The 22,472-nt window shown below is 38.6% G+C and overlaps 2 protein-coding genes across 4 annotated transcripts in view; one reads left to right on the forward strand and one right to left on the reverse strand.

Moving 5' to 3' along the window:
* The window catches only part of ELMOD1 (ELMO domain containing 1), a 76,506-nt gene that overhangs the window by 49,451 nt on the left and 4,583 nt on the right, over positions 1-22,472 (reverse strand). The gene's annotated exons all lie outside the window — the stretch shown is intronic.
* The window catches only part of LOC108517376 (uncharacterized), an 18,758-nt gene continuing 7,490 nt past the window's right edge, over positions 11,205-22,472 (forward strand). Inside the window, exon 1 of the mRNA XM_017855257.1 lies at positions 11,205-11,309. Within this exon, the coding sequence (XP_017710746.1) occupies positions 11,205-11,309 (105 nt within the window). The remainder of the gene's footprint in view (positions 11,310-22,472) is intronic.

A 22,472-nucleotide genomic window follows, 5' to 3' on the forward strand; every position in this document is an offset into this window, starting at 1 on the left:
CAGGCAGAGACACATTGCCAACTAGAACAGCCCAGAGTGTGGGAACTCATACTTAGCTCGAATAAAAGCTGGTCTCTTATTTAACACATTTATTTCTGTAAATATTCCATACATGCTTGAAAAAACTGTCTATACACCAATTTAAGACTGTGGTTGCTTTTGGGAAGAGAGGTGGGGTTTAGGATTGGAAGGAGAAAAAACGATCTTCTCAATTTTGTGTGTTTTATTTCTTAAAATATATCTGAGGCAAAATAAAAGGAAAAATAACATTTATTCATTTTGAGTGGTGGGAACATATATTATCCTTTGTACTTTTGTGGCTTTTATAAATGAATCCAAATTTTAATTTAATTTGGTTAGTTCCCACCAATACTCAAATCATAGTTTCTAATACATGCAACAATAACAGCATCTAGGGGACATTACGGAAATGGTTGATTCTAAAGCTGGGTCAGGGCAAGGTGAACCCGAAGCATCTTGTAGCACAAGAAAGTCAAGAAGTGCTCAAGGTAAACAAAATAGGCGTGTGTCAAATAAACACAGCAGCCAACTGAAAGAACTCCCAGTGGTCAAATAATTGATGTAGCTACTCTGCCCTCAAGTAAGTTGAGCAGGCCAGGTGCCCTGGCTCATGCCTGTAATCCTAGCACTTTGGGAAACAGAGGCGGGCAGATCACTTGAGGTCAGGAGTTCGAGACCAGCCTGGCCAACATGGAGAAACCTCATCTCTACTAAAAATACAAACATTAGCTGGGTGTGGTAGTGCATGCCTGTAGTCCCAGTTACTCGGGAGGCTGAGGCAGGTGAATCACTTGAACTGGGAGGTGGAGTTTACAGTGACTTGAGATGTGCCACTGCACTCCAGTCTGGGTGAAGGAGTGAGACTCTGTCTCAAAAACAAACAAAACAAAAACCCTCCCTATCCCTTAAATATAAACTGGACATATGGTTTTCTGAATATAGTGTGGAAAGGGGAAAAAAGAATAACTACAGTAGGGCTGCGAGCAGTGGCTCATGCCTGTAATCTTAGCACTTTGGAAGGTGGAGGCAGGCAGATCACTTGAGGCCAGCAGTTTGGGACCACCCTGGTCAACATGGTAAAACCCCATCTCTACTAAAAATACAAAAATTAGCCGGGTGTGGCGGTGGGCACCTGTAATCCCAGCTACTTGGGAGGCTGAGGCAGGAGAATTGCTTGAACCTGGGAGGCGCAGGTTGCAGTGAGCCAAGATGGCACCACTGCACTCCAGCCTGGGTGACAAAGTGAGACTCTGTCTCAAAAAAAAAGGAAAGAAAGAGAAGAAAAACCTGACACACACTGCCTCAGCCAGGTGATCAAGGCTAAGATCACCAGTGGTAAGTCATGTTGATAGCATGTAACCTTGACCTGATATGACGAAAATGGCACTTTACCCCCCGAAACCTATAACCCCAGTCTAATCATGAGAAGAACATTCAACAAACCCCAATTCAAGGGCATGCCACAAAATATCTAATCAGTACCCCTCAAAACTCTCAAAAGCTTAAAAAACAAGGAACGTCTGAGAAACCGTCACAGCCCAGAGGTGCAGGCCAAAGGAGCTATGACTATTACACGTCATGTGGTATCCTGATTGGATCCTGGAATAGAAAAAAGGACGTCAGGTAAAAACTAAGAAAAAGTGAATGCGGCCGGGCGCGGTGGCTCAAGCCTGTAATCCCAGCACTTTGGGAAGCCGAGACGGGCGGATCACGAGGTCAGGAGATCGAGACCATCCTGGCTAACACGGTGAAATCCCGTCTCTACTAAAAAATACAAAACTAGCCGGGCGAGGTGGTGGGCGCCTGTAGTCCCAGCTACTTGGGAGGCTGAGGCAGGAGAATGGCGTAAACCCGGGAGGCGGAGCTTGCAGTGAGCTGAGATCCGGCCACTGCACTCCAGTCCGGGCGACAGAGCGAGACTCCGCCTCAAAAAAAAAAAAAAAAAAAAAAAAAAAAAAAAAAAAAAAAAAGAAAAGTGAATGAAGCAAGGACTTTAGTTAATAATATGGTATCAGTATTGGTCTATTAGTTGTGACAAATGTATCAGATTAATGTAAGATGCTGACAACAGGGGAAAGTATAAGGGAACTCTCTGTACTATCTTTGTAACTTTTCTGTAAATCTAAAACTGTTTTTAAAATAAAAAGTTTATAAAATATGTTAATGCCTGCTATGCTCTAGACATAGTGAGGTACTAGGGATACTATAGGGTAAACAAAAGGGGCATGGCTCTACCCTGTAGATGCAACAATCTTTGGGGAGGAGAGGAGAGAAGATGACACAAATAAACAAACAGGGACTCAAACACAGTATTACAAGTGGAAGTAGGTGCTGTGGCAGTGAGTAGGAGAGATGCTTAGCCTAGATGTAGGGGTTGGGGGTTCTCCAGATAGCACATGCAAAGCCCTAAAGGCAAAAGAATGCACAATATCTATAAGAGATAAAGTTCCAATATGACTTAGTGTGGTGCTCAGTGAGAGGGACGGGAAAAATAGTGATGGCAAGATACGGAAAAGCAAGTAGGGTCAGATCAAGAAGGCTTAGTAAGTAACGCTGAAGTTTGAACCTTATCTCAAGAGCAATAAGGAACCATTGAAAGTGTTCAAGCTGAGATGTGACAAGATCAGATCTCTAGTTTAAAAAATATACTCTGGGCCAGGCATGGTGGTTCATGCCTGTAATCCCAGCATTTTGGGAGGCCGAGGCAGGTGGATCACGAGGTCAGGAGATCGAGACCATCCTGGCCAACATGGTGAAACCCCATCTCTACTAAAAATATTTTTAAAAAAATAGCCGAGCGTGGTGGTGGGCGCCTGTAGCCCCAGCAACTCAGGAGGCTGAGGCAGAAGAATTGCTTGAACCCAGGAGGCGGAGGTTGCAGTGAGCCGAGATCGCACCATTGCACTCCAGCCTGGGAGACAGAGACTCCGACTCAAAACAAAACAAAACAAAACAAAACAAAACAAAACAAAACAAAATACTCTGACTGTAATATGAAGAATAAATTGTAATATGAGGAATAAATCCTATACCTAAAATTATGGGCATAGGATACCATCTACAAACTTGTTGCAATAACCCAGGCAAAGGTAATAATGGCAGGATAAGGCAATGGACAGACAGAGGTGTGAAAGATATTAGAGACAGTTAAAAGGTAGACTTGATAGGACCTTTGTTAATTGATTGATTGGGGGGATGGTTGATAAAGGAAAAGGGGCAGTTGAACATTATGCCCATGTTTGTGGCCAGCAACTGGATAGACAGCAGAATTATTCATTAAGATATGATATTTTGGAGAAGCATATTTGGGGATTTGGGTGTACAAAAGGTCTTTGGAACATTTTTAGTTTTCAGGACAAAGTGGTAGAGTAAAGATTCATGGATCTGAAGGTCAGGAAGACAGGTTGGAAACAAAGATTTGGGCTTTCTCAGCATGTAGATGGTAATTAAAACCATAGTTCAGAAGGAATTACTAAATAAGTAGCATATACGACACTTGTTCATAACAAAAGCTCTTTGTCATTAGAATACGATTGAAAAAGAATTCTCATGCAACTAAGGTAGTAAAGAATGGATTGCATTTTAAAATAGTTTTCTAAATTTTAAGAAGTCTGTACCCTTAAGTGGTTTGATTTCAGTTAACTATAAAATTGGTTTACCTAAAAAAAAATTTATTTCTTAATGATGTGAGATAAGTGAAATAATACTTCAACTCCCCACTCTTTGCATAATAGTTCTTAAATTTATCCCTTGTAAAAACTTCTTGAATGCTTATATGTCCAACATTGTGCTGAGTAATGCAGCACAGTTTAATACAGTAAAAGAGCCTTACAATTAAGAGGAAATTTGGCAAATATGGCAGGGAGTGTGCATGGTGGTTAAGAGCACAAGTTTTGGAGACAAAGTTCTGGTCTGGGATCTACCACTAGCCAAGCGGCAGCCTTAGACAAGTTGCTTGACCTCTCTAGGATTAAATGGGGTAAGTAATTAAATGAGCTTGTAGGATTGTTCTAAGGATTAAATGAACCAAAGCATGTAAGGCACTCAGCATAGTTACAGGTATTTAATATATATTCAGTGAGTAGCATTTATTATTAGTATTATTATTTTGTCATTCTTATTGTGTTCTCCTCTAAAGTAAAAGATCATTTTGTCAAGTGAAGAATCACTTAGGAGAACAGTTAAAATAAATTATCGCAAGTTGATGTGACCTGAACTGGGATGATGACTGTTGGGAGAGACAGAATTGAACAGAAGTAAAAAATATTTAGATGGTAGAATCAATTGGACCTACTGATTGAATGAGAAAAGTGAAGGGAAGGAAAATAACCATTAGTTCTAATTGTCTGTCCCCCAAACAGGAAACAAAGATAACAATTAGATCTCATTATCTGTCCCCAAAGAGGAAACACTAAAATGGCTTTGGGTGGCAGAAGAAGCCTGTGCAAATGCTATTTAACTCATTATTCACAGGATATTCATTAAATAATTATGCTAAATGTTTTATATAGAAAACAAAAACTTACTGTTCATTTTTATTTTTTTTATTTTTTATTATTTATTTATTTATTTTTTTTTTTTTGAGACGGAGTCTCGCTCTGTCACCCGGACTGGAGTGCAGTGGCCGGATCTCAGCTCACTGCAAGCTCCGCCTCCAGGGTTTACGCCATCCTCCTGCCTCAGCCTCCCGAGTAGCTGGGACTATAGGCGCCAGCCACCTCGCCCGGCTAGCTTTTTGTATTTTTTTAGTAGAGACGGGGTTTCACCGTGTTAGCCAGGATGGTCTCGAACTCCTGATCTCGTGATCCCCCGGTCTCGGCCTCCCAAAGTGCTGGGATTACAGGCTTGAGCCACCGCGCCCGGCCTGTTCATTTTTAAAGTCAAATAGCTTTGTTTTAAAGGAGACCCACTTGTTAATGGTCTATTTACTGTTAATTGGACAATCTGTGTTTAGCAAATCATGGCTGTGTGTGTGATATTCTGAGCCCACAATTGATAAGAAACGCCCTTCGAATTATTTTTCCATCAGTGGTACTGAGTTCATCTATTACTTTCTACTAAGCCTCCACTATAGCCAAACCAGCATTTCTCAAGTGGTTCAGTAGGACCTAAGTATGGGGAGAATTTTTTCAAAATAATTTCAACTTTTATTTTAAATTCAGGGAGTTTATTTGCAAGTTTGTTATATGTGTATGTTGCGTGATGCTGAGGTTTAGGTACAATCAATCCTGTCACCCAGGTAGTGAGCATAGTAGCCAATAGTTTTTCAACCTTTGCCCCCCTCCTCCCTCCCAACTCTAGTAGTCCCCAGTGTCTATTGTTGCCATCTTTATGTCCGTAAGTACCCAATGTTTAGCTCCCAACTATAAGCCAGAACATCTGGTATTTTGTTTTCTGTTTGTGTGTTAATTTGCTTAGGATAATGGCATCCAGCTACATCCATGTTGTTTCAAAGGACATGATTTCATTCCATTTTATGGCTATGTAGTATTCTACAGTATATACATAACACATATTCTTTATCCAGTTCCCTGTTAATGGGCACCTTGGTTGATCCCATGTCTTTGTTATTGTGAACAGTGCTGTGATGAACACATGCATGTGTGTTTTTAGTCAAATGATTTATTTTCTTTTGGATATATACCCAACAGTGGGATTGCTGGGTCAAATGGTAGATCGTTTTAAGGTCTTTGAGATATTGCCAAACTGCTTTCCACAGTGGCTGAACTAATGTACTTTCCCACCAGCAGTGTATAACATTCCCTTTTCTCCTAGCCTTGCCAGCATCTGCTGTTTTTGGACTTCTTAATAATAGCCATTCTTGTTAATGTGAGATGGTATCTCACTGTGGTTTTGATTTGCATTTTCTTCATGTCTGTTGGCTGCTTGTATGTCTTCTGTTGAGAAGTATCTGTTCATGTCTTTTGCCCACTTTTCTTTCTTTTTTTTTTTTTTTTTTGAGATGGAATCTTGCTCCGTTGCCCAGGCTGGAGTGCAGTGGCTTGATCTCCGCTCACTGCAAGCTCTGCCTCCTGGGTTCACGTCATTCTCCTGCCTAAGCCTCCCGAGTAGCTGGGACTACAGGTGCCCGCCACCACACCCGGCTATTTTTTTAAAATATTTTTAGTAGAGATGGGGTTTCACTGTTTAGCCAGGATGGTCTCGATCTCCTGACCTTGTGATCTGTCCACCTTGGCCTCCCAAAGTGCTGGGATTACAGGCGTGAGCCACTGCTCCTGGCCTTGCCCACTTTTTAACGAGGTGATTTGGTTTTTGGATGTTGAATTGTTTAAGTGCCTTATAGACTCTGGGTTTAGACCCTTGTCAGATGCATAGTTCGTGACTATTTTCTCCCATTCTGTCTGTTGTCTGTTTCCTTTGTCAATAATTTCTTTTGCCATGCAGAAGTTCTTTACTTTAATTAAGTCTGGTTTTAGACCCTTGTCAGATGCAGTTTGTGAATATTTTCTCCCATTCTGTCAGTTGTCTGTTTACTCTGTTGATAGTTTCTTTTGCTGTGTAGAAGCTCTTTAGTTTAATTAAGTCACACATATCGATTTTTGTTTTTTGTTGCAATTGCTTTTGAAGAGTTAGTCATAAATTATTTCCCAAGGCTGATATCCAGAATGGTGTTCCCTAGGTTTTCTTTTTTGTTTTTTTGTTTTGGATTCTTATAGTTTGAGGTTTAACATTTAAATCTTTAATCCATCTTGAGTTAATTTTTGTAGATAGTGACAGGTTGGGTTCCAATTCCATTCTTCTGCATATGGCTAGCATGCTATCCCAGCATCATTTATGGAATAGGGAGCCCTTTCAGGATAGGGAGAATTTAAGTTCACTCTTCATCTGCATAGAGTTCTAACAATGAGGCGGTCATGATACACTTCTCCTGTGTTTTTATACATCAGCCTATTGACTTTAATACAGTTACATGTAAGCTTGGTAAGCTTGGTTTATATCTGTTTAATTGGTTATATCTGTTTAATTGAAAAATACAGATATTTATTTATTTATTTAGACAGGGTCTCACCCTGTCACCCAGGCTGGAGTGCAGTGGCCCGATCTTGGCTCACGGCAACTTCCACCTCCTGGGTTCAAGCAATTCTTGTGTCTCAGCCTCCTGAGTAGCTTGGATTACAGGCATACACCACCACATACAGCTAATTTTTGTATTTTTAGTACAGACGGGGTTTTGACATGTTGGCCATGCTGGTCTCAAACTCCTGGCCTCAAGTGATCTGCCCACCTTGGCCTCCCAAAGTACTGTGATCACTTTACCACCAGGCCTGGCCCAGATATTGACATTTTGTTTGTTTAATTCAGCTTTACTCAGTTATTAGTTACATATAGAAAAATTCACCCTTTTTGTTCATACAGAAACTTTAATGCCACCTGTTTCACAAAATCAAGATGAACATAAAATCACTCTCTGTGCTATACCTTCCCAAAGACTTCCTCTCTAGAGGTGTTTTCACCTAAGGGGACATTAGAATTACCTGCTCTGTGTTACTAATGAATCGCTAATATTGTTCCAAAAGGATCTGTTTCATGTCTCTTTCCGCTCTGGACTGTATGCTTTTCTAGGACACCCGTGGATGGGTATATTGCCTGACACACTGCTTGTTTAATATATACTTGTCAAAATGAACTTTGTACTCTTTTAGAAAAGTAGTTTTTTTTTAACCAGCATTATTCAATCACAGTACTAATAAAACAAACTGAAAATCTCCCAACTGGAAGAAAACAAATCTGTAGATTTATTTTTAACTAAAATAAAGAATATGATTATAATCCTGGGTTCACTAACGTGTTCCCCTGATCTGTAGTAATTTCTCTCAGTGTGTACAGGGACATTGCCCTGAACTCATCCAAAGGGAAGGATCAAATGATTGTGCTTTTCATATCAAACGCCCCTAGAGATCAGTTGACACTTCAGTGCTATGCTATGAGGTTATCTGCCTCTTGTCTTTTTTTTTTTTTCCAGCTGGGAGAAAAGGGGCAGTAATGAGTGTGGTCTGCTACTTCTGAAAACTCATCCTCTCACCTGGCATCAAGAAACCTGCCTTGCTTCCTTTGAGCAAGAAGCCCCCTGAGGCTCTTTGTAAAGTGCTACGGGGTAACCCTAACTCTTAGAAGTCGATCTCTCTATTAAGCACCCCAGGGAATGAATTAGAGACTCAACGAGAAGGGATGGAACTCCTTTCTTTAAAATCTTGAAATCCCTACATGAGATAAAGAAAGTTGCTTTCTGTGTAGCCCTTCACATTCTAAGTTTATCCCCTGTAACAACCAAAAGACTTGTGGACTCATACTGTTTATACATAAATAAAAGGTAATCTACAAAGTAAATACTATTTCATTTTAATCTTCCTAATTTGAGATTACCCGAGTTTAATAAAAAGTTGTAGAGAGCACATTTATAAACAAAATTTAATTTTAAAAATTACGTCTTAGCTTAGTTTTGTAAAATTAAGAATAATAGCTAATATTCACAAAGTGCTTATTACGTGCCAGGCAATATGCTATCAGCTTTACTCATATTAACTCACTTAATCTTAACTGTCATCTTATGAAGTGAATAATAACAATTATCTCCATTTTGCAGCTGAAGAAATTGAAACACAGAGAGGGTAAGGAAACTTCCAAGGTGACACAGCTAGGATGTGGTGCAGATTCAAACCCTTTCAGCTTGGCTCCCGCGGTAGTGCTATTAACCACTTTCCTGTGCTGCCTCTGGAAACCAAAGGTAAACTTCTGGACTGACATGAGAATGAAGAGAATACATAATATATTCATTTCAAACTAAACTGCAAAGCTGGGGATAATCAAAGCCAGGATGTACATACGCATCTGAATAACAGTGTTCCTCTGGGAGCTACCTGCAGGACTCCCAAATAAAAACAGTTACCCTGCCACTGAAAACTAACCTCTTCCTTTCCTGGAGCAAATGTATTACAGATCTAAAGTTTCTAAACCAGAAAATTTTATGGGAAGAAATTATGCAACGGAGCGAAAATACATGAGTTTTATATTATTCTTTATTGAGGCTGCATTTCCAAGGCAATAAAAACTGTTGGCAGTATAATTCTGAAATAACTAAAAGTAAAAATATCCCCCACCCAAAATGTAAATCAAGGCTTTCTAAACCTTGGGTTTAGAAAATTCGACGAAATTCAAGCTTCCGGTCCACACTGTAATTTATGTGGTGATTTCGGTCTCCAGTCTTCAGCTTTTTTCTTCATTTCAGTCTACTCTGCATGCTTTAGTCTTCATAATATATCACACCTTTCCCTTTATAGGTGAAAATATGTTTTTTTTTACGATACATAAAATATATCTAGTGGCTGGTAAAATATTTCCAATCACCTAGGAGATATAAACTAACTTGAATGAGTTCTTGAATTCATTGGAAAGCAGAAGTTCTATGGTCCTTTAGGTTTCTCTAATTGCTTCTTCTTGTTTTCTTTTCATGCTATAACACCAGTAGGAGAAAAAAATCAATCACAAGGGTCACCCTCAAAACGCAATTACTGTAATTAGTAATAACTAGAAGATGAAAACATGTTCCATGTTCCACTCTCCTAGATTTAGATAAAAAAGAGAAAGTTTAGGCAAAGTTTTTTGTTTGTTTGTTTTGTTTTGGTTGTTTTTTTTTCAGCAGTAACGAAAAACAAAAACAAAAAACATTCCGTTTAACAATAAGGTTGTGGGGAGGCTGGGAGTTCACACACAATTTGACTTTGCCAATGATACATTCAAGATCAGCAATATCTAAATTATTTGCCACTGATTAATTTCCAAAGCTTCGGCTATTCTCATTTCAGGTGAAAGAAGAAAGAAAACAATGACATGTAGAACCACAGCCTCATAAATAATAATGTTTGTAGTTTTCTCTCCTAAAAATAAGATTGATCCAAAGCTGATCTGGGTATCAGAAGGAAGCCCGTAGCTAGTTTGGTTCAATACCATTTGTCCTGTATCTTTTTTGTTTGTTTGTTTGTTTTTTTGAGGCAGGGTCTCAGTCTGTCGCCCAGGCTGGAGTGCAGTGGTGCAATCGCGGCTCACTGTAACCTAGACCCCAAGGCTCAAGCGATCCTCCCACCTCAGGCTCCCAAGTAGCTGGGACCACAAGTGCATGCCACCATGCCTGGCTAATTTTTGTATTTTTCGTAGAGACAGGGGTCTCACAATGTTGCCCAGGCTGGTCTTGAACTCCCGAGCTAAAGTGATCCACCTGCCTCAGCCTCCCAAAGTGCTGGGATTACAGACATGAGTCACTGCACCTGGCCTGCCCTATTTCTTTATTATACTGTGTCACTTTAAAGCTTTTCTAAAAGTAATTGAGAAAGTTTCAATGACAATTAAAAACTACTAGTAAATTCTCTTTAATCTATGTGAAAATTTTTAGTTTCTCTCTTGAATGGTCTGACAGTATGTACGTGTGGCCCTTCTAGAGTCTGATGAAATCAAAATAGTGACATCCCTCAATCAGCCCATCAAGTGGAGATTTTGGAATCAAATAGAAATAGATACAGGCTTCTCTTTTTCCACTCCTTCTTCAGTGATGGCTATGTCTGGGTGAGGTAAAAGGACGCTATTCTGTATTTATATGATTTTTAATGGACAAACCATAATTGTATCACACTATGATTAGTATGTATATATATAGAAAGTAGAGAGATTAAATCAAGCTAATTAACATATCTATCATCTCATTACTTTACATTCTTTATGGTGAGACACTTGAAATGTACGCTGTTAGAAAGGCAACTGAAAAAGTTGAAAAAGGTCAAAACTAACAGATAACTGAGCCAATGTAGGTTTTTTTGTTGTTATTTTTTTGAGACAGAGTCTTGCTTTAACGCCCAGGCTGGCGTGCAGTGGTGCAATCTCCGCCTCCCAGGATCAAGCAATTTTTCTGCCTCAGCCTCCCGAGTAGCTGGGATTACAGGCGCATGCCACCACACCCGGCTAATTTTTGTATTTTTAGTAGAGATGGGGTTTCACCATGCTGGCCAGGCTGATCTCAAACTCCTGACCTCAAACGATCCACCTACTTTGGCATCCCAAAATGCTGGGATTACAGGCGTGAACCACCGCGCCCTGCCACCAATGTAGTTTTAAGATGTAATTAATTCCTGTCACGGCTCCCATTACTTCTTTATTATGTTCTGCACGTATGCATGTCTGTGGATGGTTTTCAAGAAATCAGAGAAAGTTCTCCAAAACAAGCCTGCCCTCCTAGCAGAAGCACGTCTCTGAGGGAACATCAGGCAAGAGCACAGATGGTTTGTAGATGAGTAGATGGTAAGCCACCTGCCATGTGAGGGCTGGGCTCTCGCTGAGCCAACCCACAAACACAAGGGGTCAGTCTTCTGAAATCAGACGGGCCAAGTATCAGATTCACTTAGGTCTGAATTAGTAAATTCAGATAATGGCTAAGTTTGCATCTTGCTTCATATGTTGTCAGATCCTAAGAGGCACTATGTCTGTGCAAGGAAGACCTAGACAGGTGAGGGACTCATAGATTTCAAAGGATATAATTCAGTAAGACTCTACTACGTGAAACAAAATGAGAGAGAAGAGAAGGAATGGGCAAGGAAAGGAAGAGAAGAGAAGGAAAGAAAAGAAAAATAAAATTTTCTTAGGTTATTTGTGAGCATTTGAAGCATGAATAAAATGCAATGTTTGACTTTATACAGCTATGCACATGATGAGAGAAAGAAGCAATATGAAAAATTACCATCACATACAAATGAAAAATCTTTCAAATTACCCATTTACATTTCACACAGGCTATGCAGCATCTCATATTAGAGGTACAATACTCATGCATAAAGATCTCCCTGAGGCCACATTCCAGAATTTTCCTTTCCTCCTCCAGTGACTAGCCTGAAAAACACTGCTGACACTCATTAAAATGACAACAAAGAAGGTTTTTTCCCCTTCATGAATAAAACACTCACCTAGAGTTAATTTTTGTGATTTATAGCAAGGGAGGTCCATGCCAGCCGCAGAATTCAGGGTTGCCTGCAAATGTATTTATGATCTGTTTTAAAGTCAGTAACTTTCAGGATTTCGCTGTGGTTGCCTACATCTTATGTACTGTTTTCATGGAGGCAGTAAAGTAGGAGGATGCAGGATTGATGAAATTCATTCTCAAGGCTGGGCACCCTGGCTCATACCCATAATCCCAGCACTTTGAAGGCCGAGGTGGGTGGATCACTTGAGGTCATGAATTCAAGACCAGCCTGGGCAACATGGTGAATGACCATCTCTACTAAAAGTACAAAAACTTAGCCAGGCATGGTGGCATGCGCGTGTAGTCTCAGCTACTAGGGAGGCTGAGGTGGGAGAATCACCTGAGCCCAGGACGTCAAGTCTGCAGTGGGTCGAGATCACGCCACTGTACTCCAGCCTAGGACACTGGAGGGAGATCCTGTCTCAAAAAAAAAAAAAAAAAAAAGGAAATTTCATCTCTCAGCTAAAAAAGAATAAGGAGATTTCAGAATATATATATTAATCTGTTTTGCCCCCCAAATCATCTGAATTTTGTAAATTCTCAATTTTATATTTTAGTTTTAAAATTAAATTTCTCAATAAAATCATGATAAAAGAATGATAAACTTATGTTTGCATGAAAATTAAATGGATATAACTTTGCCAATATAATCTAATGCTTTTGGCAACATTTTTGCTTTCATACAATCAGAACATAGTGAAAGCATTTATCTAGAAACATTTGACAGGAAAGTTCAAGCAAATTGGGGCATTTCTAGCAGCTTTGAGGCAAGCAGGGTACTCTGCTCTTAAGGCAATGCTAACCCTAATCATGCAGAAGAGGTAATAGCATTCACTAAAGGAATTCGACCATTTAGACTGGGCTTCTGCAATAATTCATAAAGTAAAACAAAAAAGTAGCTTTTAACACACTTTAGAGCTATGATTATGCATGGCTTGACAAATGTTTGCTGCGTGAATATTATTTTATTCTTTCCAATGGTATTTTATCAGTGCCATCAATGGTAGAATTCACCATTATTTTATGTGCCCTTAACGAAAAATAAAATGCTAATTAAACTACAATGCATCTAATTTTAGTGATGTGGGGAAAAAAAGTATCTTAGAATCAATGTAACATAGTAAGACTGAAGCCTACTTACTTCCAAATTCTGGGCTGTGATGCGTCTACATAAGAATTTATCAGTTGGTGACAAAGAGTACTAATGACCTGCAGCAAATCACACTATAGGACTCTCATTTCCTGACTCTGACATTTTTATTCAGGTTAAGCCACATTAAGTAATTCCAGAATATGTTATATGTTGTTGATAGAGCAACTCTTATCCTTCTTAGCCTCACTGGAGAGCCTCCCAACGCTCTTACTCCACAGTCTCTGAGCCCTGGTTCCCTTGCCCTATCACAATCCCTCCAGTGTATGTAGCCATGCATACACTTCTCACACATACACAGTGCTCAAGACAACTTCCTTTTGACACACAGACAGTTCAGATCATAAACATCTCTGGAGTGATTAGCACTCCTTACACCTCAACACAAAGGGTGAGTGAGTAAGTATGTGCTTGGTTGAAGGCAGTGTATGTTCTACTCCAAGCTCCATTTTCCTGTCCTGTCTCATTCAGCTTCTAACACATGTGAAGCTGCTTCTTAAAAGGCCTTTTTTGTGGCTTCTGTGATCTCATGTTCTCCTGGTTCTCCAGCTATCTCACAATCATCATTGCTGATGTATTTAACACTGTTTTTTTTTTTTTTTTTAAACTTTAATTATTTTTTTTTTTCTTTAGACAAGGTCTCGCTTTGTCGCCCAGGCTGGAGTGTAGTGGTGCAATCTTGGTTCACTGCAACCTCTGCCTCCCAGGTTCAAGTGATTCTCCTGCCTCAGCCTCCCGAGTCACTGGGATCACAAGGTGTGTGCTACCATGCCCAGCTAATTTTTGTATTTTTAGTAGAGACAGGATTTTGCCATGTTGGCCAGGCTGGTCTCGAACTCCTGAGTGAGAACCTCAGCCATATTCAGGAGTTAGAGGTGCCCAGTTCCTCTAAAAGTGGACGTGTAAGAAGAAGCCCAAAATAGAGGCTTGGTTGAAAGGTTTTTTGTTGTTGTTTGTTTTGTTTTTTAAATATAGGGTCTCACTCTATCGCCCAGGCTGGAGTGCAGTGGCATGATCTTGGCTCACTGCAACCTCTACTGCCTGGGTTTAAGCGATCCTCCCGCTTCAGCCTCCCAGGTAACTGGGACTGCAGGTATGCGCCACCACGCCCAGCTATTTTTTGTATTTTTAGTAGAGATTTGGTTTTGCCATGTTGGCCAGGCTGGTCTCGAACTCCTAAGCCCAAGGGATGTGCCCACCTTGGCCTCCCAAAGTGTTGGGATCACAGACATGAGCCATTATGCCCAGCCTGGTTGAAAGTTTTCATAGGAGCAGTTAGGACCTACGGCTCCTTCTCTAGCTTTTGAAATTAGGCATAACCCTTCTCCATTCTATCAGCAGAGATGAAATTTACTTGTAAAGAGGTTGAGCTAGAGAGGCTCTGAACTTGGTGATGCAGGAAAATGAGATTGAGTTGACATATGAAACACAAGGAGTTTGCATGAAAATCTACTTGGTAAAGGTGAGATCCCTGCCATCCTTCTTCTCCCACTCAACTCCTAGAACAGAGGCAGCCAGCATAATACTTCTCGGGTAGGATATTAGAGGAGTTATCTCTCAGGAAATTAACCAGAGACACATAAAGCTCTCCCCTAAAGAAGCATTAGCCCCCAACTGGGCTACTGTGAAACAGATGGTCAACAAGGCCCACCTGTGCACAGAGAGCATTTTAGCGCCTCAATCTTAAATATGAACAGATAGCCAAAGATTATCAATTAAGGGACATTTCTGACATGAATTACAGAGCCCCAAAGCAAAGAAAGAGGAAAAAAAGGGAATCTGAAAGCAAAAGAAACAATGCAATTGTTTATTAAAATTAAAACATCATAATTTTCATAGATAAAAATATTATACTCATTAAATAGGAACAGGAATCAATAAAAGGGAACTTTAAGAGAATTAGAAAATGTTCTTGGAAATTTTATAAAAGAGAAATGAAAGACAAAGTTGAAAATATCTATCAAATTTGAGGGAATCTGCCAGAAGAATTTAACAAAAGATGAAAATGGTGAGAAAAGGTTCAACATCCAAGTAATAGATATTCTAGAGAGAAAGAAAAGCGAGAATGTTGGTGAAGAAATCATCAAAGAAATAATACAGGAAACTCTCCAAGAGCTGAAGACCCACAGGGTACCTAGCTCCTTGAATAACAAAAGATCCTCACTGAAGCACATTATGATGAAATTTTACAACACAGAAGTTTCCAGAGGGGGAACAAAAACAAACAGTTCACATAGAAAGCACCAAGTCTTCAGGAGCATTCAATTTGTCAATAGGAACACAGAAGCAAAAAGAAAAATTCCAAGAAAAAATTCTTTCTAATCTAGATTTCTACACTGAGCCAAAATATTCAGCATGAGGAGAAAATGAAGATAATTTCAGATATACAAGACCTTCTATGTATCTTTCAAGTATGTCTTTTCTGGAAGTTTCTGAAGAAAGCATTCCACCAAAATGAAGATGCAGAATGAGAAAGACATTGGACCCAGGAATCAGAAAATCCCGTATTGGAGAAAAGTGAAAGGATTTCTTAGAATGATGGTGAATGTAAGGCCCTTAACAACAATCTAACCAGTTCAGAGTGCATTAGAGCTTAAGGAAAGAGGTCTTTATAAAAAAACTGGAACTGACAGATTATTTGACATGTATGAATGTATGCAGAAAATATTCACAGCTCTGTTGGTTTGGGGATAAATTTGGGATATGCATTAACAGATAACAAGAACATTAATAGAAAATAAGATTAATAGGCTGGGCTTGATAGCTCACACCTGTAATCCCAGCAGTTTGGGAGGCTGAGGCAGGTGGATCGTTTGAGCCCAGGAGTTCAAGACTAGATTGGGCAACGTGGCGAAACCCCGTCTCTACTAAAAATACAAAAATTAGCTGGGCATGGTGGCATGCACCTGTAATCCCAGCTACTCAGGAGGCGGAGGCAGGAGAATTGTTTGAACTTAGGTGACAGAAGTTGCAGTAAGCCAAGATCACGCCACTGCACTCCAGCGTGGGCAACAAAACAAGACTCTGTCTCAAAAAAAAAAAAAAAAAAAGATTAATAGACACCAATAAAAATAAGAAAAACAAAATTAGAATTAGTAATTCTTGAGAAAACAGAAAGTTGTGCAAAAAAAAACAAGCTATAAATAAAATTTACATTGTCAAAATAAACACTGAATATTTAATCAAAAATAGTGATATTGGGAGAATTGAGAAAGGAGAAACATATGTGTATAAGAGAGCGGGATTAGATATGAAAGTTAAATTTTCACTTCTGTAGTGGAAAATCAATAGATCTGATACTTTTAATACACTGAGAAACAGCAGTATAAACAGTCAAAATAATTAAAATGGCATTCCTGAGAAACACAAATCTGGAGTAGAGATGGATTAGGGAATGAGTTTTTCCATTAAAAGTCTTGTAGCAATACAATGTTTTAAATGATGTGTAAGTGCTCCTTTGATATACACAAAAACTTACATTTTAGGAAGATTCCATAGGGCTGTGATTTCAGCCCAGATGGAGGCACCAGTCACCTCTTGAGATCCAGTGCCATTGAACCTTGACTTAAACCACACTTAAAAAAAAAGAAGAAGAAACTAAGGCTTGAGGAATCAGAGCATTGCCTGCAACAAGTGGAGGAATTCCCAAAACCTAAACCACTTCTAGCACAGTATCCATCAGGCCACACATTACAGATGTGTGTATTGGTTTTGACATTAGATGAAGATGTGTGGGAAATATTTAATAGGAATGTGGAAGAGCCTGAGTAAACAAATGTTGACATGGTTCAACGTGATGTATGCTCATTAGCTAACTGATTGTCCAAATCATTTGATGTGGTATTATGAATCTTTCGTTTAGGACCAAAAATAATCAAGGGACAGATATGGCTTTTCTGAACACTGCATTGGAAATGGCAAGAATATTTTTATACACAAATCCTCAGCTAGAGCATATATTCAAAAGAAAGCTGCAGGATGAAAAATCAGAAGAGATATTGTTGCAGAACTGTGATGTGATGTGTTAGCATCATACAAATTTCATAAAAAGAATTCAGTGGACATTGAAGTGGACCTAATTTGTTGTTTAATGTTTTTTAAAAAACCTTCAAAGACAAAAGTAGCTTAAAACTTAAATTAAGTAAAAAAAAAAAAAAAATGTATTTACTAAAAAAAAAAAAAGATGCCACAAATTATAGATTTTTTTTCCAGGGGTATATTTTGAAAAGTCATTTTCTTTTAGAGATACTTACTGAAGTATTTATAAATGAAATCATATGGTATCTGGGATTTGCTTCAAAATAATATGGATGGATATAGAGTAGGGTTAGAGATCAAATAGCATTGGTCATGATTTGATGATTTTTAATTACTGGGATTCATACTATCCTATGTACTTCTGGATGTATATGAAATTTTTTAAAAAAGGTGCCATCCACATAATTGAGAATCATCACAGGTATGCTAGGTATTTTTTTTACAGCCAAGCAAGGCTATAATAATTAGCACCTGAATTGGTTTATAACAGAAGTTAGAGGTAAATCCATTACTCTTTAACAGTTTTGGAACACTATGAAACAACAATGAAAAGGACTTTGGTATCTAACCCATATCATTTCCATAACTGACTTAGTTCTCTTAGGGTCTCTTTGAATCCTCTAGTCTGGAGAGTCCCCAGTATGCTGTTAGGATATAGTCTTTTTTTTTTTCAGAGACAGGTCTCGTTCTGTCACCCAGGCTGGAGTGCAGGAGCACAATCTCGGTTCATTGCAACCTCTGCCTCCTGGGTTCAAGTGATTCTCCCACCTCAGCCTCTTGAGTAGCTTGGATTACAAGCACATGCCACCATACCAGGCTAATTTTTGTATTTTTAGTAGAGATTGGGTTTCACCATGTTGGCCAGGCGGGTCTTAAACTCCTGGCCTCAAGTGATCCACCCGCCTCAGCCTTCCAAAGTGCAGGGATTACAGGTATGAGCCACCGCGGCTGGCAGAAGCATTTTTAAAATAATTATTTATTGAGCTTTTTTCTTAAAGGTATAAAATATAATAGTATATGTCAATGACATCTTAGATTCAGTAAAATATGGTAGATGAGTTGAGCAGAAAAAAGTAACAATTAAAACATGGCACACTCTAACAATGCTTCCTAATTTCATAAATGTTAAAATGAAGGAAAAAAATTTTCTCTTGGAATGGATGAAATGCAGTATTTATTTTCCTGAAAAGTATCCTTTCTTATCCCAACACTTCCTCTCTGTACTAAATCAATTTTTAAAATTAGCATAGCCATGGAATTACATCTACCCTCCCTTTAAGTTTGCCAGTAGTATCCCCACCTCCTCCTACTTGTCCTCATAGCACTAGTTTGAAAATACCAGCTTTGTATGTCTTTCCTTCTGGCCAATGCCAAGCAAGATGCCTTATTCCATAAATACTCAGAGAATGAAGACGCATTTCCTTTTGTGCCTTTCACAGTGCTGTGTGCTCAATAGGTCCCATGTAAACATGGACTCACACCCTGTTTATCACTGCAAGAAACGAATCTAGCTCTGCCAACTGAAGCAGAAATGGAATTTGTTCTGAAGGCAACTCACAGAATCTCCAGGTGGGCTAGAGAACTGGGTATGGAGGCTATGTAGCAAAAAATAACACTTGAAATGCTGACACAGAACTGGCTCAGTAAAGACACCTCTACTGTCACCACCAGGCACAGACTGGCGTGGCCTCACTAACCCTCCAGCACTGGTCAAGGGGCACTGCGGACTGGAAAATCTGCCACTGGGGCAGAGTTTGGATCACAGGCCCAGGCCCAGATGCAAGGAGGTTTGGGGAAAGGAAGCATCTGGCACTTTCAGCTCCTAGACGGGGAGTGGGCTCTGCCTCATCATGCAAAAGAGCCCCTGTGATAGTGAATTCTGTGTGTCTACTTGACTGGTCAAAGACTGCCGAGATTAAACATTATTTCTGAGCGCACCTATGAAGGTGTTTCTGAATGAGATAAGCATGTGAATTGGTGGCCTCAGTAAGTTATTTCCCCTTCCCAGTGTGGGTGGGCACTGTCAATCCATCCAGGGCCTGAATAGAACAAAAAGGCAGAAGAAAGAAGAATTCACCCGCTTTTGCCTCCTGATTGCCTGCTAAGCTGGGACATTAGTCTTTTCTTTCCCTTGGACTGGAATTACACCACCAGCTTTCCTGGGTCTCTAGTTTGCAGACAGCAGATTGCAGGACTTCTCAGCCTCCATAGTCAAGTAGGCCAATTCCTCATAATAAGTCTCTTAATATAAATATATCTCCTTTTCTCTGGAGAGCCTTCACTAATACAACCCTCGACATGGCCAAGAGATTCAGATGGCGTTGTTGAAAAAGAATGACAGTTGTCCACTGTATGCTATAAACAAATACTTTCAAAAGTCAAAACACAATGCAGAGTAATGAAAGTATACATAGAGTACACTCAGAACAAACACATGTTCATCTTCCATCATTGTCTAATTTGATTAGGTGTGCTGTGCAATTTTATTTTAGGACTTGGACACAAGCCTTTTTATGGCTACTCAAAATACATATCATTTTGAACTAGAATTTCTTTCAAATATGATCTTAGATAATTAAAGAATACCTGGAAACAGGCTGTTTAATTTAACCTAGTGCTAGTTACAGAGCAGATGCACCTATTTTTAGATTGATTAATTACCTAGGGAATAACTAACACATGGAAAAGAATAAGATCATATATTCATTATAAGTCAAAGCAATGATGTACAACAGTTATCTATCACATACATGCTGCTAAGTTGAATTAGACATTGACAGATTCGTGGATAAGTGCCTGGGAGCTCAATTTAAACTGCAGGATAAGATTTAGGAGGTGTTTTTAAGGTCATCAGAATCAACGCCCTACCCAATAAAAGCATTTCTCTCTCTGATAGGTGGCCCAAAATGCATCACTTTCAGTACAGTATGTTATACTTTCTGTTTCTGACCTTCTTAGATCTGGGCTCTATTTATCTGTGAATCCAACCAAAGTATAGCATTAATTTCTTCTGTACTGTTTGCTAATGCTCAAGTGAACTAAAAATGTTTTTTGAAAACCAAACTGTTGGTAAACTAGGACTTCTATACTATGTCCGTAGCAAGTGATTTTAGAACCTACATGAACTTCACATCCATCCTTTTAAAATATAATCTTAGTTCCACTGCTTGTTCTGGGCTAAGAGATTTCAAATTTAATCCTGATTGTCATTCAAATTCTCTATTGCTTTGAGCTTTGCATTATGATCTATGTACATCTGAGTCCTTGAGAACATTGTAGAAATGTCACGGTCAAATAAAGACCTGTAAGGTAGACCAACAGAAACCAGCTTCTATGTTGGCTTACAGACCTATGAACATTCTTTGGATGTAGCTGATCAACCCAGCCATGACACTACATTTCAGACCTGATTTCTGCCTGTCACCCATAAAGACTACTCAATATTCTAGTTGATAAATGTGTGCTAGAGGGATTGTGTATATATAAAAATTTGATAACTCTGCCTCTATTTTAAATACTCCAGGTTATCTACAGTTTAAAGGAATAGTAGAGGAAATTTTTGGTATGGCACAAAACTCTTTAGCAAAGCAAAAACTATAACTCAACCCATCTGTTTCATAAGTCTTGATTTTAATATATTGGATTCACATAGTGGGCTACATATACATTATCCATGAGACAGAATATGAAAGTCAAAATTCTATGTAAAGTATTTCAATAAAGGCTTTCAAAATTATGACTAATGATGTACATAATAGGCATCTTAATTTAAATAGCCTTGATAAATGTTTACCATTTTAAGAGAATGTACAATTGAACTTCTCAACTAAAAGCAATTATTTAAGTTTTGCTCATTTAGGTGGACCATAAAGCAAAGGAAATCTGAAATTAATATGTCAGTGTTTATGGAATATGGAACCTTCAGAAAATCTGGCTTCCAAGTTCTGAAGAGTGGAATATTCCTATTCTTTTAAAGGAAGAAGTAAGAAATGTACAGTAAATTCATTCCAAAGATTGATTCACATTTTAAATATTTATAATGCCAAGTGGTAAAGTAAAAAAGATTTAGGGAACAGAGTTTCTGATGTCACTGATGATATCTGTTAAGCCAAAAAACAGCTGTGAGATAAATAAATTATTAGTTTCATTATGAATGAAACCTTCAAAACATATGGTAGCCTTTCACCAACTACCTGCACAAAAAAATAGAGAGTTATAACAGCTGAAATGAGCTCTTATAACCAGCATGCTAATTACCCAAGTCCTAATCCCAATAATTAAAATGGAAACATTTAAAAGTTATATAAAGACTTTTGAATCTGCAGTTATTGACTTTCATGAGACTGATTTTTTAAAGAGGCTTAATGAGCTCTCCTTAGGCATTTGCCACAATTATTTTGCTTTGCAACAAAAAAGCAAAAAAATCAAATTGTGAATTATTTTGATGGCATCTGAAATATCACATAGAGTATCCAGACATTGTACAAATCATCTTCTTTCATTGAGAATAAAGTTATTCATCCCTTGGAACCATAGCAACACTCAGAGTTTATTTTCTAGATACTGAGATTAGGGTTGGCACAATATTATTTTTTTAATGTGCATATCTTCCATTTTACAGCATATAAACTGATATAAAATATGACTTGCTCGTGGTCAACATAAGTGAGTTGGAAGGTTAAAAGCTCCCAGGATGAAAGAACATACTGTCTTCATAATCTTTAAATTCAGAGTATCCACTGAGGACTTAGAATATAAAATGTAAATTGGGCACACAATTTCAGTTAAGGCTCTCTCTGGGTGATATTCCACATAAACTGTCATTGAGGATTACTGCAGTAAGCCTTTCTTTAATAAGCCATGTTCATGCGAAGTCTTGCTGAAAACAAAACCTATGGTCTAATTGCCTTGAAATTTTAGCAGCATCAACACGTTCTTGATCATATATTTTTTTCTCATATACTATCAGAATTACAAGGCAGAATGTGTTTGGCAAACATTGCAAAGAGGAACAGTAGAAAAACCTGAAGTAGGACTGTTTTCTGCTCTGTTGAAAAGATAATCATTTGATAAGAAAGACCCTAATGAGCTACTTAGTTATAAGTTTTAGTGTAGGGTAATTTTATAATTTTAAGATCTTTTATAAAAGTTGAAGTGGAAATTTAACCACACATATGGACACTCAAACACATGAGGCTCTTCTGAAGGATGGTTCCAAAAAAAAAAAAAAAAAAAAAAAAA

Source organism: Rhinopithecus bieti, unplaced genomic scaffold (assembly GCF_001698545.2).
Source record: "Rhinopithecus bieti isolate Rb0 unplaced genomic scaffold, ASM169854v2 scaffold_39705, whole genome shotgun sequence".
In the NCBI taxonomy this organism is placed as follows: Eukaryota; Metazoa; Chordata; class Mammalia; order Primates; family Cercopithecidae; genus Rhinopithecus; species Rhinopithecus bieti.